This window comes from Tursiops truncatus, chromosome 11, assembly GCF_011762595.2.
Source record: "Tursiops truncatus isolate mTurTru1 chromosome 11, mTurTru1.mat.Y, whole genome shotgun sequence".
NCBI lineage: Eukaryota > Metazoa > Chordata > Mammalia > Artiodactyla > Delphinidae > Tursiops > Tursiops truncatus.
This window is the reverse complement of record NC_047044.1, coordinates 91,100,799-91,117,284: the sequence shown is the minus strand read 5'-3', so window position 1 is coordinate 91,117,284 and position 16,486 is coordinate 91,100,799. Positions and strand designations below refer to the sequence as shown.

The 16,486-nt window shown below is 44.0% G+C and overlaps 2 protein-coding genes across 2 annotated transcripts; one reads left to right on the top strand and one right to left on the bottom strand.

Moving 5' to 3' along the window:
- Positions 1 to 3,398: 3,398 nt before the first annotated feature.
- On the bottom strand, positions 3,399 to 4,171 carry H4C16 (H4 histone 16). Its single transcript, XM_004325559.3, has one exon. The coding sequence runs from the start codon at positions 4,147 to 4,149 to the stop codon at positions 3,838 to 3,840; it is 312 nt and encodes a 103-aa protein (XP_004325607.1). The 5' UTR covers positions 4,150 to 4,171; the 3' UTR covers positions 3,399 to 3,837.
- Positions 4,172 to 6,500: 2,329 nt separating this feature from the next.
- Positions 6,501 to 7,173, top strand: H2AJ (H2A.J histone). The gene has a single exon (XM_019937274.2). It carries the CDS (start codon positions 6,614 to 6,616, stop codon positions 7,001 to 7,003), a length of 390 nt encoding a protein of 129 aa, XP_019792833.1. The 5' UTR covers positions 6,501 to 6,613; the 3' UTR covers positions 7,004 to 7,173.
- Positions 7,174 to 16,486: the final 9,313 nt, after the last annotated feature.

Genomic DNA, 16,486 nt, shown 5'->3' with positions numbered 1-16,486 from the left:
CTACACAATCTGAATGAACCTTCTAGCACAAACGCTGCATTATTATGGCCAGAAGAAAATAAGGAAAATCAAAGAACAAAAAATAAAAGGACAGTGAAATAACAACTGAAGGTGAGAGGTAAGCAAGCATCCACTCTAGGGTTGCAATGGAGAATCAATCTATAAGGAGGCGAAGTAGAATGTGAGCCTCTTCAACAAGCTGGGACACCCACAGGGCGCTAAAATGGTCACAGGTTGATAGCAGCATCCAGCCCAAAGGAGAAGAAAATGTTAATTTTCTGTGGAAGGCAGCAATGCTCAGTTAGTTCCTCAGGACTCCCACAGGTGAGCTTCAACCATATATTAGTTTAGAATATACATCTGCCAAATAAATAAAGCCACAAGTCTTCATGTATTGTAGACCACCATGAATTGACTGTGTTTATCAGTTCATTCTGACTGCCAAATTATATCACACCGTAGTTTATTCATCCAGTCTCTGGTCCATGTGCAGCTGGTTTGTTTTTGGTACTGTGAAGAGCTCTACCAAGAACTTTAGTGAACATGCACCATGTACATAAGTGCTATCATTTCCCTCAGGTAAATATCCAGGAGTGGAATTGCTGGTTCAGCATAAATGTGAATCTATTTTCAAGTTCACAAGACAATGACAAAGTTTTGTTTCAAAAATAGTTGAATCACTTTATACTCCTACTAGTGTTATAAGAAATTCTGTGCGACACTTGCTATTGTCATTTTAAAATTTTTAACCCATCTAGTGAATGAAAAATTGCATTTCACTGTGGTCTTGATTTGCAATTCCCTGATGACTCATCAAACTGAACATCTCTTTCTATGGTAATTGGCCATGTTTTTCCACTGTCTTTTGCTCATTTTTCTATTGGCTTGTTTGGACTTAGTTTCAACTTATACCCAACTGTTTACCTGGTCCATCACATTATTCTCAGGCAACAGGACAAATTAGATATCCAACATTAGAAGGTTTCCCAAATACATCATGCCTAGAAATTACTCTGGCATTTGTTCACGCTGTTTGCTCCCCAAGCTTGCTGTGCTCTTCTCCTTCCCCAAAGGGCTTTCAGCTCAGAACAAATGTTACCTGATCTTTGAAGACACCCCTAGGCCTGATAAAATTTGTTCTGTACACCAAGAGCATTTCATTCATGCCACTCCATTATAGCAAACCACATGTGTACCACATAGATGTCTTCCCCTTCCCTCGCTCTTTACTTGGAAAATAGAAGCTTCTTGATGGCTTATTTATCTCTGAATCTTCAAAAGTTAACAGTTCTTGGGACAAAAGAGGCATTAAATGTTCAAATTCAGAAGAGATGACTTTGCTACAGGATCTAATTTCAACAGCATTTCATTCACATTGTAAGAAAAGCCTTATAGAACAGCTTTAAATTAAGTTCTTTAACAAACGTGTAGGAAGGCATTTTATTAGTCAACTTCAGAAAATCTCAGTCAGTTCTAATTTCAGATATCTTGCATTCTCAAATCATGTGACCCAGTTTTGGTTTGGAAAATGATTACTTCAGGACTGGACACTACCATGGGACTCATACTCACAGACAGAAACAAAAGATTTCTCATGTTCAAATAATTTGGTTATATTTTATAAAGTACATAAAACATGAACAAAAACAAAAAAGCTGTGCTACAAGGGAAAATAAAGTTCTACTAGACAGGTTCAAAAAAATTGAGGCCACCATCAAAAATATAAACAAAAAATTGATTCCAAATAACTTAAATACTTAAAGAATAAATATTTTAAATTATCATATGAATACCTATTTTCATGCTCCACTGCAGTCCCACCTTCATCCTCAATAATCTGATTCACACTAAATTGGGGATTTAATAGGTGCATCTATCTACTCAAATACACTCATTCGCTCACTCAACAAATACAACGGCACAGAAGTGTGCCAGACCCTGCTGCTTCTTTTTAAGTAACTCAGGGGTTTTTTCACTTGAATTAAAGAAAGTTGAACTTATGGGATTGTCTCACTGCCCCAGAAATTTAATTAATACCAGCACCATGGATACACTTGAGTATGGAGTAGAAGAAACCACTTAGAAGTGAAATGTCAGCAAATAGGGACGGGAGCCTCCCTGGCAGAGTCAGTAGCACGTAAAGGTTAACGTCAAAGGGTGCAGCATCCAACAGGGCTGGGTTCAAATCCTGGCTCAGTTCTGCCCCAAACCCCGTATCAGTTTCCTCATCTGTAAAATGGTAATTAATAATACATAATTCGTAAATTTGCTGGGGAATCAAATGCAATCATGGAATACAATTTGTCCCAAAGTGTCTGATATTCAATAAATAATATGATGCCAGCCTCTGCTGAGTGAATACAAGAAATGTTTCCCTGGCTAGAGTACATATGAGATATATTGATATATCGCTTAAAGTGAGATACACATACATTGCTGTCAAGGTTGGGAAATTACCCCAAAGCCAATCCAGGCAACCACCTCTAGGAAGCTAAGTGATTTCACGATGTCTAGACAAGCCGGAGCTGGGGGAGATCAGTTAAGGTGCATGGGATCACACCGCATTTGGGGGCCTTAAGCCCCTTCCCCATTTCCCTCATATAAACAGGTTAGTTAGGAGTGACAGAGCCAGGAGTCGAGCGAGGCCCTTTAATGACTTCGGTTCCCGCCTCTCCCCGCTGGCGGCCCCTGCCTGCGGCACGCAGGTGGGGCCCCGTCTCCAGCTCCGCCGGCGACCTAGGAAAGCGCTCGCAAACGGACCGTTCCTTGCTCTCCCGGGAGGGATTACTGCGTAGGACTCCACGACTAAACAGCTCTCTCGCCACACCCTTTTCACTGAACCCCTTAGAACCCAACCCGCCTCCTCTCTCCTCTCCTCAGCCCCGCCCGCGATTCGGAAAACGACTTTTACTAGGAAGTGAGGGTTTATCTCCCGGCTGCTACCGGGCCACACGACCCTCTCCCCCGAGCAACAGCAGCGCATGGATGCTGGGCAGGACGCTGCCCTGCGCCCCGGCCACGTTGCCGGCTAACTCCTGGATTCCCACCGCTAGGAGTTCAAGCACCGCCGCCGGGTACTCCGGAGTCGCGACGCTCACCTGCTCGGCGCGTCTATCTTTGTGCAGCTGACCCACGGCTAGCGCAGGGGCCGAGGGCTCAGGCCCAGGCCTGGACTTCGCGCACACGCAGCCACCTTGCATTCAGCGCCTGAGCTGGGTTACCCCTTACTCACAAAGTCAGTGAAAAAATAAAATATTCACACCCAGCAGACTCCGGCGCGCCACACTACGCCTGCACCTCGAGCTTTCCTATTGGACGCCGCGACATCCGCGGTCTCAGAGACGGAGCGGGTCGACCAGCGAGAACCCGGGTAGCACCAGCGAGAACCGCCCCCTCTGACGCCTCCTATCCAATCGGAGGAGGATAGCCGGCTCACCCTATTTGCATACAAGCCATTCTATATATGCTCAGGGCCCGAAGCCTCCCCCGCTAAGAAGCGTGTACCACTTCTAAGACGTGGGTTTGGAAAGGTAACGATGCCTACTTTTCCCAAAAGGAATCCAACGTCGGCAGTCCGGCTCTGAAACAGAGAGCAAAATCACTACTGCCCTGCGCCGTATTTCCCAGGCTACGTTCTAAGCGCGGACGCTAGGTTCCCGGCTCGAGCTCTGCGGCTCACACCTCCCCAAGCCTCAAGCCTAACCCCAATTAACGCTTCATTTGAAGCACCTATCTGCAAATTCACACGGCAGTTTAAGCACTACCAACTCTTTTCTTGACGTTTTGAGGGCCCTAAAAAGGGCCTTTTGGGATCTGGAGATAAGCCGCAGGCACACCTCAGCCGCCGAAGCCGTAAAGGGTGCGGCCCTGGCGTTTCAGCGCATACACCACATCCATGGCCGTGACCGTCTTGCGCTTGGCGTGCTCCGTGTAAGTCACCGCATCACGGATCACGTTCTCCAGGAACACTTTGAGCACTCCCCGGGTCTCCTCATAGATGAGGCCAGAGATGCGCTTCACACCACCACGGCGAGCCAGACGGCGAATGGCGGGCTTCGTAATACCCTGGATGTTGTCCCGTAAGACCTTCCGGTGGCGCTTAGCGCCTCCCTTACCTAGCCCTTTGCCACCTTTACCTCGGCCAGACATCTTTCACAACTACACGTCTAAAACCAAACAGCAAGCTGCTAGTACTGTGAGCTGTGAACCTTGCCTTATAATTCCTTCTAGCGGACCTGTTTGAAAACCTCAAGAAAGTGGGCGGAGCTATAGGCTCCAGGAGATTTCTTTCTTTTTTTTTTTTTTTTTTTAAAATTCCCTCCCTATAGGGCTTCCCTGGTGGCGCAGTGGTTGAGAGTCCGCCTGCCGATTCAGGGAACACCGGTTCGTGCCCCGGTACGGGAAGATCCCACATGCCGCGGAGCGGCTGGGCCCGTGAGTCATAGGCCGCTGAGCCTGCGCGTCCGGAGCCTGTGCTCCGCAACGGGAGAGGCCACAACAGTGAGAGGCCCGCGTACAGGAAAAAAAAAAAATTCCCTCCCTATAAAATTTCTTGTTTGCTTATTTGGGAAAGATTTTCTTATTTTTGCCATGAAATTGAGGAAAGACTCGATAAAGTTTATTTTGCCTTTTCTCTCTCTCTCTCTCTGTAGGGCGCGGGAATTCTAATTTTATAGTTTTCAAACGGAATGCTTACTCTTATAATACCATTCTCAGACTAATGTGAAAATCAATAGGAACCAGGAATGCTTTACTACATGTTAAATTTAAAAGCAGTTGCTTTACACCTGTGGATCTTTTTAAGTCACTAGTTGGGGTAGAGAAAATCTTTTAATGGTTCTTTTTTCTCTTTGGGGGCCCCGTGGAGAAAGAACTAAAATCCTTTCAAAAAGTCTAACCTTACCCATTCCCCCCAATACCCCCAGACTTTTCCCTTGAAGATTCTTCTGCACAGTTGGCAGACTTTACTGCCTCCACCGCCTCCAGCCGAAGCGCGTTTTTTGCGTTTCAATCAAATAACTATTTCTGTGATTATTTAGTTAAAATACTGTAATCTTATTTCATTAAAACCCGAGGTTCTCACTTAAAAATTCAAAGTTCCTGTAAAATAGTGGATGCCATGATCGTGGCTTTAAATAGTGATTTATACTGCAGATCCCCAATTAGGAGGCTCTCCATTCTTTTCTTAAGAGAATCCCTGAGCAAAAACAAAACTTTTGAGTAGTGTCGCCCCTCTAGGAGATAGGACTGTCTTCCCAAAAGGGTTTACTGCGATAAAAGGCAGCAGTATTTAGAGGATGATTCATAACTCTTTCCCAGGTACTTAACACCTTGAGGAACAAATATTTTAGTAAACTGTGCTCCCTGTCCCTAGTCCTGACGAATAAGCCTTTCCAGCAGGAAAGCTTTATGGTAAATATTTATATATACCTAAATGCTTATTATTTACCTATCCTTACCCATCTCCATAGCACAAAAAAGTTACTGTGATTGTTGTTAAAGAAGAATTAAAAGAGCTCTCAGAACACTCTCTGGATGGCTAAAAAAAAAGTCCTAAATAGTCAAATTGTACCACATGATTTTAATCCTTGACTCAAAGAAGAAAAGTCTTGAAGAATCAGGATTCTTGTAATGGTAAAATAGGTTGGCTTTTAAATATTTACTAAGAAATCAAGGTTAGAACATTTTCAAGTTAGAGATCTCTCTTGTTTACAAGAATAAAAAGTGTCCATAATAATAATAAGTCAAAAATTGGGGGCATACCCTGCGACCTCAAGTGCTAGAGGCATTTCTTGCTTCAGGCCTTGTACTTTAGAGTAGCTCTCCTTCCGGATTTTTCTTTTTCTTACCATGGTTTCTTAATTTTTTAAAACTTTTTTTTAAATTAATTAATTTATTTTTGGCTGCATTGGGTCTTTGTTGCTGCGTGCAGGCTTTTTTATCTGGTTGCGGTGAGCAGGGGCCACTTTTTGTTGCCGTGAGCAGGCTTCTCATTGCAGTGGCTTCTTTTATTGTGGAGCATGGGCTCTAAGAGCATGGGCTTCAGTAGTTGTGGCATGCGGGTTCAGTAGTTATGGCTTGTAGGCTCCGTAGTTGTGGCACACGGCCTTAGTTGTTTTGTGGCATGTGGGATCTTCCCCGACCAGAGCAAGAAACTGTGTCTCCTGCATTGGCAAGCGGATTCTCAACCACTACACCACTACCGCCACTAGGGAAACCCGGTTACTTAATTCTTAAGACGTTATTTTCCTGGGAGTGAGCGAGGACGTTGAAACCTCAGGATCCTGTAAGTTCAACTGAACCCCTAAAGGCGGAGCAGTCGGGCCCAGGGTATTCATATGGAAGGTTATGTAAATGAGGGTTAGCAGTTTTTCTTTTGATTGGAGCAAGCTGGAGAAGGCGGTCCTTCTGCCAGCGCTCTAATTGGGAGAAGAGCCTGCCTGTCATTGGTCACCGGAGCCGAGGTTGTTGCCGCGCCCAATGGGAAGGCGCTGCCTAGTGTCAGCAAAGTGTTGGTGGAGGCAGTTCAGATGTGGTACGTTGCCCTCCCATTCTAGGAACTGGACCGCTGGGTTTTATTTCCCCTAGCTGGAGTTTTAGGCGAGAGGCAAACATGTCTGGTCGCGGAAAGCAGGGCGGCAAAGTGCGGGCAAAGGCCAAGTCCCGGTCCTCTCGCGCGGGCCTGCAGTTCCCGGTGGGCCGAGTGCACCGACTGCTGCGCAAAGGTAACTACGCAGAGCGAGTGGGAGCCGGGGCGCCGGTGTACCTGGCAGCCGTGTTGGAGTACCTGACGGCGGAGATCCTGGAGTTGGCTGGCAACGCCGCGCGGGACAACAAGAAGACCAGGATAATCCCTCGCCACCTGCAACTCGCCATCCGCAATGACGAGGAGCTAAACAAGCTGCTGGGGAAAGTGACCATCGCCCAGGGCGGCGTCCTACCCAACATCCAGGCCGTGCTGCTGCCGAAGAAGACGGAGAGTCAGAAGGCGAAGAGCAAGTGACCCTGACGCTGCCACAGGAGAGCTGGCTTCCTCAGCAAAGGCTCTTTCCATAGCCACCCCGCAGTGTTTTTGAATACGGTTGATGTTATGGAGGGCCGGCGCGATCTAGTGGGGAGGTGGGCGGCGAGGGGCCCATTAGGGTCGGGGGCCAATAAAGTCGGTGAAAGTTGTCTGGTCGAGAGAACTGTGTAATCGCGGGGGCCTGCCGGGTGACCCAGGGGGCAACCGGGAGGCCTTTGGAGGAGGTACTGGTGGGTCGGCCTGAGCCACTTTCTGGGCTGCTTTGGTCCGCAGGTCACCCTCAAGGCGGGCAAGGGAGACCAGAAGGGACCCACTGGCCTGGAGGTGGGCAGAGTTGGGAACTCTTCCTCCTCGCCTGAAGGCGGAGGAGAGACAGAATAGGTGCGAATGCAGCTGGGGGAATTATTTTTACTTTCCCTTCCCAGGGCCTTTGCTCCCCTGCCCTGTTTGGGCAGTTCAGGAACCTGTTCTAGGAAGGAGACGGTGGCTTCGAGCTGGTCTTGGGCAGGAAGTTGTCTCTCCGCCCATACTTTTCAAAAGGTAAAATAACTTGCCGTCTTGGAAGTGTGGCTCTGATGACACGGTGTCAACAGATTTTTCTTGGCCTGACAGCTGTTGTGTTTTCGGTATCAGATATTTTTATGAACACGCTTATGTTCACATTTCTTTAAAGTGAAGAATACGGAAGCATGAGTGTGTAATGTGTAATACGGAAGCATGAGTCACGAGGTTGGAAGTTTGTTCCCCTGACACTCATGTTGCAGAACAGTGCAGCACCTTTAGTCATGAGTTACATATGCTTATGAGCTTTAAAAATGATTTTCTCAAGTTTCTAGCTTCATAATGGTCTTATCTCCACCATATTAGATTCCTGTGGAAATGTAATTGGTTTGATTTTGCTTTATAACAACAAATCACCCTCTTGATGTCCCTTATGTTCTACCACTGGCCTGAAATAGTGACCTCATTCCAACAATGCCTATTGGGGTTGTGTTGCTTAATGGTACAGTGATGCTTTAATAAATATGTGAGATGTGAGAAAAGGCAAGGACAAATGATTTCAGATCAAGAATTTGAAAGTTACACACTAGCAATCCAATCTGTCCTTAACTGACCCTTCCATTTCACCCTTTTCTACAAGCTTTGTCCTGGCCCTCATGCTCCACAAAATAAGATCCCCGTTTAGATTTCACGTCTTTGGATTCATCTTTCCTGTGAGTCAGAGTTGAAGTCTTCTTGAAAAGAAAAAAAAAAAAGAGTATGTCTTCATCCTTGGTAGTATTGTAGTTGGCCCGTTTTCTCACATGGACTGTCTTTATTTCTTCCCCAATATTTATTGAGCATGTCTATATGCCATGCACAGTACTAGATGATGGGTGATGGGGGTATAGCTGTAGATGAGACCAACTGGATTTTGACTCTTAAAGCTCACTTATTTGTTCAGTGTCCTGGAGATAGGACACTGAACAAATAAGTTACTATCAGAGAAAGAATTCCCCATCAGCTTCCACTCGTACTTGTGTCTCTCTGTTGCTTGTGGAATGAATGTCGGAATTACTTCTCCCATGTGATCAAGATTGAAGCATACCAAGGTCAGGCCACACATACCCCTGTTCGGAGGCCTAAAGTAATGACCTCATTCCAACAATGCCTATTGGGGTTGTGTTGATTAATGGCATAGTAATGCTTTAATAAATATGTGAAATGTGAGAAAATACCAAGGGTATGTACCCAGGGCAGTTTCCAAGGTGTCCAGCTGTTTACTCCATTACCACCTTCTACTCAGAAGGCTTCCTCATATGTAAAATAATAGTCATAATACCTGTTTTGATGACTGAGATTGTTCCTTTATTGCATGCCAGATATTAGATGCTCAGTAAATTGAAAGAAGTACCATTTTCTACAGGGATATAGGCTTACCTTTATAGGTTAGGGAATAGGTAACTGTAGTTAATATGATTTTGTTGTTTTTAATGCCCAATTATTAGGAATAGTTCTCATTGTTACCACTTTGTGGAGTGATGGGCAGTGGAGGGAAAAAAAGTGTATATCAGGTGCTGGTTTTGACACTTATGTCTTAATTTCCTAAAAAATTTGAGGCACGTGAAAGATTATTACCGAATGGTAAAGAAATTAGGATAGGACATTTATAAGATAAACTTTTCTTTTCCCTCTAAAGATTCACAGGAGTCTAATCCTGTTACCTGAAGATAAAAACAGGCCAGATACAAGGTACAGTGATGACCCCCATCCTCCTTCTACCTCGACCACCACTGTCCCAGAGATTCTTAGGCTCCCCTTAAATACTTCCCCTGCTGCAAGCTTCAATCAGTCCCTCACCATTTCTGTTTCTGAGGGGTTTTTAAACCTGAATAGTTTATTGGCAGTTCAAAATGCATACCCCTAAAAAAAATAAATGCACACCCCTTGCCTAATCAAGTTCAGCCTGTGGATCTTTGATGCACAAACAGTTCTTGCCAATGTATGATTGTTAACTTAAAAGGCCAATATTTTTTCAAGCACGAGACCTGATGGAAGAAGATTTAGGACAAAAACTGGTGGGACCTGAATTCTTGTCCTTAGTAGATTTCTAATCCATAGTTGTGTGTGCATACACACATGCGCTTTCTCGTGGAGATAAGCCGTTCAGCGTGGCAGGCTGTGACTTGGCCAGGATTTGTTCATTCTTTGTTTTTTCCTGCAGGGCCAGTCTTGCCTTTGTGTCCCTGAGAACTGGTCTGTTTAGTTTTGTCTGCCTGGAATCAAAAGGTTTAGTCTGGCCCCATAATTGGTGATAACTATATGCAAACTCTTCACAAATCTCCTTCTGATAGTTGAAAGGTCATATACTATAGTGTTTAAGAACTTTTACTCTCTGGAATGAGACCTGGGCTCAAATCCACTCACCTCCTTAGTAGGTGGGTGATTTTGGAAATGTTACTCAATCTCTTTAAATCTCAGTTTCATCTATTAATTGGGCATAATAATAGAGTTACATCAGTGGATCTGGGGGAAGAGTTAATGAGATAATGTAAATTAAGGCACTGAGCTTCCCATATAGAAATGTGCTCAATGAATAGTAACCATTAGTATGTGAAACTGGATTTAGAGCAAGTAGCAGTAGTCACGGGACCTATTGAAGTTAGTAAACATCTGGCATTCTAGCAATTCTGTGACTTCTCGTCTAACGCACCATAAAAACAAGCTTAATGGCTGTTTTACTAGCTATAAGACATCTACAATCCAGTCTATAACAGAAAAGAGAGTCGTAAATAGCGAAATGAACCTTGTGAACCTGAATTTGTATTTTTTCCCCCTTGAAGGACAACCTAGTTTGGAATTAGTAGCTTGTTAAATGCACCCACTCAGATTAAAAATGGAACCTGTTCGTTCAACAATTTATTGAGCATATGTTACATGTTACATCTATGATTGATAACTGGCTGTCAGGAAAAATGATTATCATATAATTAGAAAGATGATTATAATCTAGCAGGCTACACCTTAAGAAAGGGAGATGCTCAGGGTATTATAGTAACAGAGAAGAGGCACCTGTGTTTCTCGGCCTGGTGGGGAGAGTGGCACCTGAGATGGGTCTAGTGCAAAAGTGAGCCTGACACGACAGAGCGTTCTAGGCAGAGGGACAGCACGTGCAAAAGCATGGGGGTCAAAAGGCAATATACCTGCGTCCGGGGAATCCAGGGGAGAAAGTCTGGCCTGGAGATAAGAATCTGGGAGTCATGATTAACAATGGTCTTCATGGGTAAAATCATCCAGAGGGAATATAAATCTAGAGAATGTAGGGAAAGGTGTATAAGTGAATCTCTGACAGGGCGTGTGGGATCTGTGAGGTCTAATCTCCTGTCGAGGAAGAGCAGCCTTTCAGAAGATGACGGGACACAGACTGAAGGAGAGAGCGTCAAGGGGTGGAGATTTTTCACAATTTGGGTCGCTGTGCTCCCAGACACTTCCTAATTTGTCTTTATTTTGACATGTAAGTAGAATATGTTCTTTAAAAGTTATTACGTTGTCCTACCCAGGGAACGCTGGCAAGCTGGCTTACTTTACCCGTGGCACTGGAATGGAGATGAATTTTCTCCTTCGCATTTTCACATTGCATATACAGAAATTAGAGGGAGCTATATCGTGACAGCAAAAACATTTTTTAAAATTTTATTTTTTATTTTTTTTAATAATTGTTCTGGCTGCGCCGAGCGGCATGTGGGATCTTAGTTCTTCAACCAGGGATTGAACCTGTTGGCCCCTGCATTGGAAGTGTGGAGTCCTAACTCCTGGACTGCCAGGGGAGTCCAAAAACATTTTTTTACAAAAGCCGAGAAGAATATTGGCAAAGAACCATTTGAGAATGCATCTTTTGTTATCATCCCATATATTTGAATACAGGTTTTTACATATTTTAATTTTAATCAATGTTTTAAGTTTCAATTTTAAAGAAGTTATAGAAATGGTGGCAACTTTTTTTTCTTTTTGACTTATAGTGGATTTACAGTGTTGTGTTAGAGCAACTTATTAATTCATAAAGCCAATGTAGGTATTTTAGAATGACTAAAGCAGGAGAAATTTGACCCTGACAAACTTAGTTAATGTTTAAGTGTTTAGTTTCCCAAGAGAGGGAAATGGAGAGTAAGAGGAACAAAACAAAACAAAATGAAAAAAGAAAGGAAGCTGGCTGGCTTCAGGCAGATACGAAATTATCACCGTAAAGCTTTATTTTGTTTTCTCTACAGGGAGAGGAAAGAAAGTTTAGGTGTTGAAAAACACATTTTAACATATATATATATATATATATATACACAAAAAAAGGTTAACAGTGGGTTTGGATAGTAACTGGGGTCTTTGATAATTTTATCAAGCCATGCAATTAAAAAGCCAGCACAGCCTAACTCCAAATGATGGAAACAAAGGAGGGATAAGCCCTACACTAAACAAAATTATCTTTCTTTTAGGCAAACCAGACAAGCAAAGTGCTCGTAAGGGTTTACTTGCTTTCCGTTTTAAAGTACTTGTCAAATGAACTCTCTTGTTCCTGTCAAAAGCCCAGGGGTCCCAGATGTTCACACTATTACTGAGTTGAGAGTCCTGGTCCAAGTAATGAGCACTTTAGTTGAATCCATAGTTTTGTCTTTGCCCTTCAGCCAAAGACCACCAGGAACATACCTGTAGTTTAACAAGTTGGGTTTGTTGCTCTTTGTAGCAGGGAGCACACATACTGGGGAGATGTGAGGTGTCTAATATATTAGAAAGGATTTGTTATAGGGCTTGGGTCTGTGTATAGGATGTAGGTCTGGGGCTTCGCCCAGGATTCCATACTGTGGAGGGAACAGAGGTACGTCTTTGATTTGGTAGCTTAATACAGCTAATCAGGTACAAGGAAGGAAGTGAGGCTAAAGCTGTAATAGGTGAAGATGCTAATGCATATGGGCCAACACAGGGGCTGTTTGGTCATTTTTGGGGTTTGGACAACGCTTATGTTTTTGTGTTCATATATGATACAGAGATCTCGGTTTTGTTTTGATGTTTCACAGTAGAATGGCCTTGTGTGTTGTTGGTGTCATATGAAATGGTTTATGTTCCACGTAATACCATGGTACAGCTATGTCAGGCCAACTCCTAGTATCGCCAGGGTCTAGCCAATAGTCCAGGCCAGTTTCAAGCTGTCATGGGCTGTGTTCCCCTCTCTCAATAACTAAAGAAAAAAGCGTGACCCTGAGAAGAGGACTTGCTGAGCAGCGGAGGTAGACAGAGACATCCAAGGCGAATGTCGGCAGTGTACAAGCACCACGCAAAAGAGGGAACCACTGTCTGTGGGTATTTCAGTCCCACATTCATGTACTTTAAACATCCAAATCCTCCGACACCATCCCCTTGCTTTCACATTCATCAAGGAACGTTCTCTCTTGAATTTATCTTTTTGCGTGTCTTCACATAGGGTAAAAATGTCCTGGTATTTTTCACATGATAGTTCATGTATCAATATTTCTAATAATGAATTGTTTTAAATTTTATTTATATATGCTTTATATATATATAATTATACATAATTTTAATACATTTAAATGTATATATTAAGTAAATACCATGACCTCACTTTTCTCCCCTCTTCCAATATCCTGCTTCCCATTGTCGGGCCCAAACAGAATCCAGTCAGTTATTCTGATTTGAACTTATGCCAGGAAGAAAAGCATTCAAACCAATAAAAATCTAGGCATTTATTTATAAGCTTGCTAAGTCTTGGTTTTCTCATGCATAAAGATGGGATAATAGTATCTTTTCCTTATCATAAAGCATTTAGTGTCTAGTGTATGGTAAGAGCTCAATAAATTACTGCTGTTGTTGTTATTATTACCTTATATTTTCTACTTCCGATTTTCTCTTTCCCTTTTGTGTTCCCCTGTCTCTCAGTGTTTATGGTATATATCCCCTACCTGCCTTCTACACTTCACACTTCACCTGCCTACTTAAGATCGCCATAGGTTATCTCACTGGGGTCTCAACCTCAGCTGTTCCAAACTGGACCAATTCCCATCATTCCACACCCGCCTCTCCCAGTCCACTACCTAGGTTTGAATTTCTGCTCCCCTAGTTGTGTAACTCTGGGAAAGTTATCTAATCATTCTTCACCTCAACAGACACATCTGTAAAATGTGTACTAGCTACCCCACAGGGTTGTAGTAAGGATTAAATAAATTAATACATGTAAAGCACTTCTGAAAATGCCTGGCACACAGTAACGTTCCATAAACGTTAGCTGCTGGAGTCATCTTCTTCCTGCTGTTCTTCATCATCACCCTCAATAAGGCAGCTTCACAGCCTTTATTCGCTGGACACTGCCAGGCAACCAAAGCCCAAGCTGGAGACCCCACGTTCTTGTTTCTCTTTCTGCCTCATCCCCTACATCAGATTGGTTATCCAGTCTTGTGCTTTCTTCCTCTGGAACAGACCTCTCGACTCCTCCCCTCGACCCACCCGTGGTGGTCTGGCACTCTTCATCTCTCCCCTACAGTGGGGAAAGATGCATCTTCCCACCTGGGGTCTGTCACCTTGCAGCCAATCTGTCCTCTCCATCACAGCCATAGGTCTCATTCTGAAAAGCAAATGTCATTCTAACAAACATGTATGTACCATGCGCCAAACACTATTCTGGGAGTTTTATAATATTAACACATTTGTTATCTGTATTCGGTGACTTCTCTGTCTTTTATATATTATTTATTCAACACATCCTCTGTTGAATATTTATTCAGGCGCTAAGTCAGCCAGGATCCTGTCTGGAAACAGATGGCATGCCCAAATGTGATTTCAGGACAGTTTAATGAAGGGACTGCTTACAGTGATGCAGGGAAAGCACATGGAAGGGCTGGTGACCGCTGGGCTCCACCACCCTCGGCTGATGGAGTGAAGGGGTGTGGTCACCAGACCTGGTAGGAGAAGGTAGTGTGGAGGAGCCCGCATGACAGGGAGAGTCAGGAAAAGCTAACCCAAGGCAACCATGCGGGGAGGGGCCAGGGGAGTAATTACCATGACCTCACTTTCCTCCCTTCCTCCTACACAGCGCTTATTACCCAGCCTAAATGGATGCCAGAAGGTAAGAAACCCCATTAAGGCAGTTTCTACAGTTCATCCTCCTTAGGGGCATAGAAGAGGGTGGAATCATGTAAACGGGGGATCCGGACCCTTAGTTATACAAATATAACATGAGCAGGCACCCACTGCTATGGGGAGGAATGTCACCGGACCTTTGCTAGCACGACAAAGTTTATCCCCCTGACAAAAACCCTTGATACACAGTGTTCTAGCAAGAGCAAACAGGACAGATGGAATCCCTGTGTTCCTGAAGCTTCCATAAAAGTAGACCTTAAAGGAAGTCTATAAAATTCATAGATTCCAGCCTATTCTTCTGCCGTGTTTTCATATATATGCCATTTGCCAGCCATACCAAAGTACTTCCTGTCTCTTCCGGCGGCAGGGGGTTAGGAGTGCAGGGAACTCACACCCACTTTTTGCTTCGGGAAAGAACTAGTTCATGCTTAAATCTCACTGCAAAGAAGGCTGGAAAACGTAAAAGAGCACACGGAATCCTTGAGTGAGTACCACTGTCTCTGTCAGAGTTTCTGAGTATTTTTTGCTTACTTCCTAGTTCTTAGCTTTGTTCTACTTAACAAACCCCTAACACAGATGGCCAGTCAATTGCAGTCCTCTTGAGATATTTTTAAGAACAAAATGACACACAGAAATTTTATCATCAGCTAATACGCATAAGCTAATGGCCTAACCACCCGCCTGAAGGAGCTTGAGAAACATTCCATAGATTTTTGTTAAAGGAATTTGTGCCAATAATTTTACAACTAGGTTGTGAAAGTGGAAGTAAAAAGACTGAATTTTCCTTATGCTCACGTGTGCCAGTTATAAATTTATTGCCTCAGGGCTCCAAATTCCAACTTTATACGGGCTCTGTGGTAGTGGTTGGAGTTCCTCTGGGCCTGTCTTCCTTACAGAAGCGTGATGCTAGGCTCTGTGGGGAGAGGGCACTGAGGGCCTTGGCAGGAGGGAAGTATGACTCCTGCTGGCTCAGGCTGCTGCCCGGTTGTGGTGGGTAAGCAGTGAGGGGGTGAGGATACCGGGTGGCTTCTACTCCAGCCTCGTGCCCAGAATGCACATTCCCTGCACGACCTCCAGCCCTGACTCGCCCTGGGGACCACCTTCCCATGGTCCTCCCTAGGGGGAAACCACACACGCTGGGCCTCCAGCCTTCACTGGTGCCCTGACTCCCTCACAGGCCCACCTGTCCAGAGTTTCTCTCTCCTGGGTCCCTCCCCACGTGGCTGTGGAGTGTGACCGGCCACCTGCCTGTTCGGCAGGTTTCACACTTCAGAGGCAGGGTTGAGTAGTTGTGGCAGAGACTCTGTAGTTCCCAAAGCCCCAAATATTTATGGAAAGCTTGCTGATCCCTGTTCTGGTCTATCAGTGGAAACAAACACACAAAAATAAAAAGTAATAAACACAAAGCATCTTTTAAAACAACTTCTGTTGCTCTATTTGGTTTTTCTCCATAAAAGTGGTACTTTCATGTTATTCTTTACTTCTTTACGTTAACCCTCAAGTTTTTAAAATGAACATGTATTTTTATGGATAAACTCAGTACAAATATGGATTTAGAAATACCTCCTCCTGTGATTTGGGTTACTCTGTAATAAGAATCGTCTTAGGAGCAAATGTTGGATTTGTACTCTGCCTGTATTTTAGTTCCCTCCTCACACAAGAAAGCCAAGAGCCGTTATTAGAAGGTATGGGTTCGTCTTACAATAAGTCCCTAAATATGGCAACCTTTATCAACTCATTGAAAAAAGCCAGGCCTTCATGAAAATAATATGGCCTTTTCATTTGTGGGTGGTACATTTCATGAAACCAGGCAAGATTTCAGAGCTATACTAATGTTCTTTT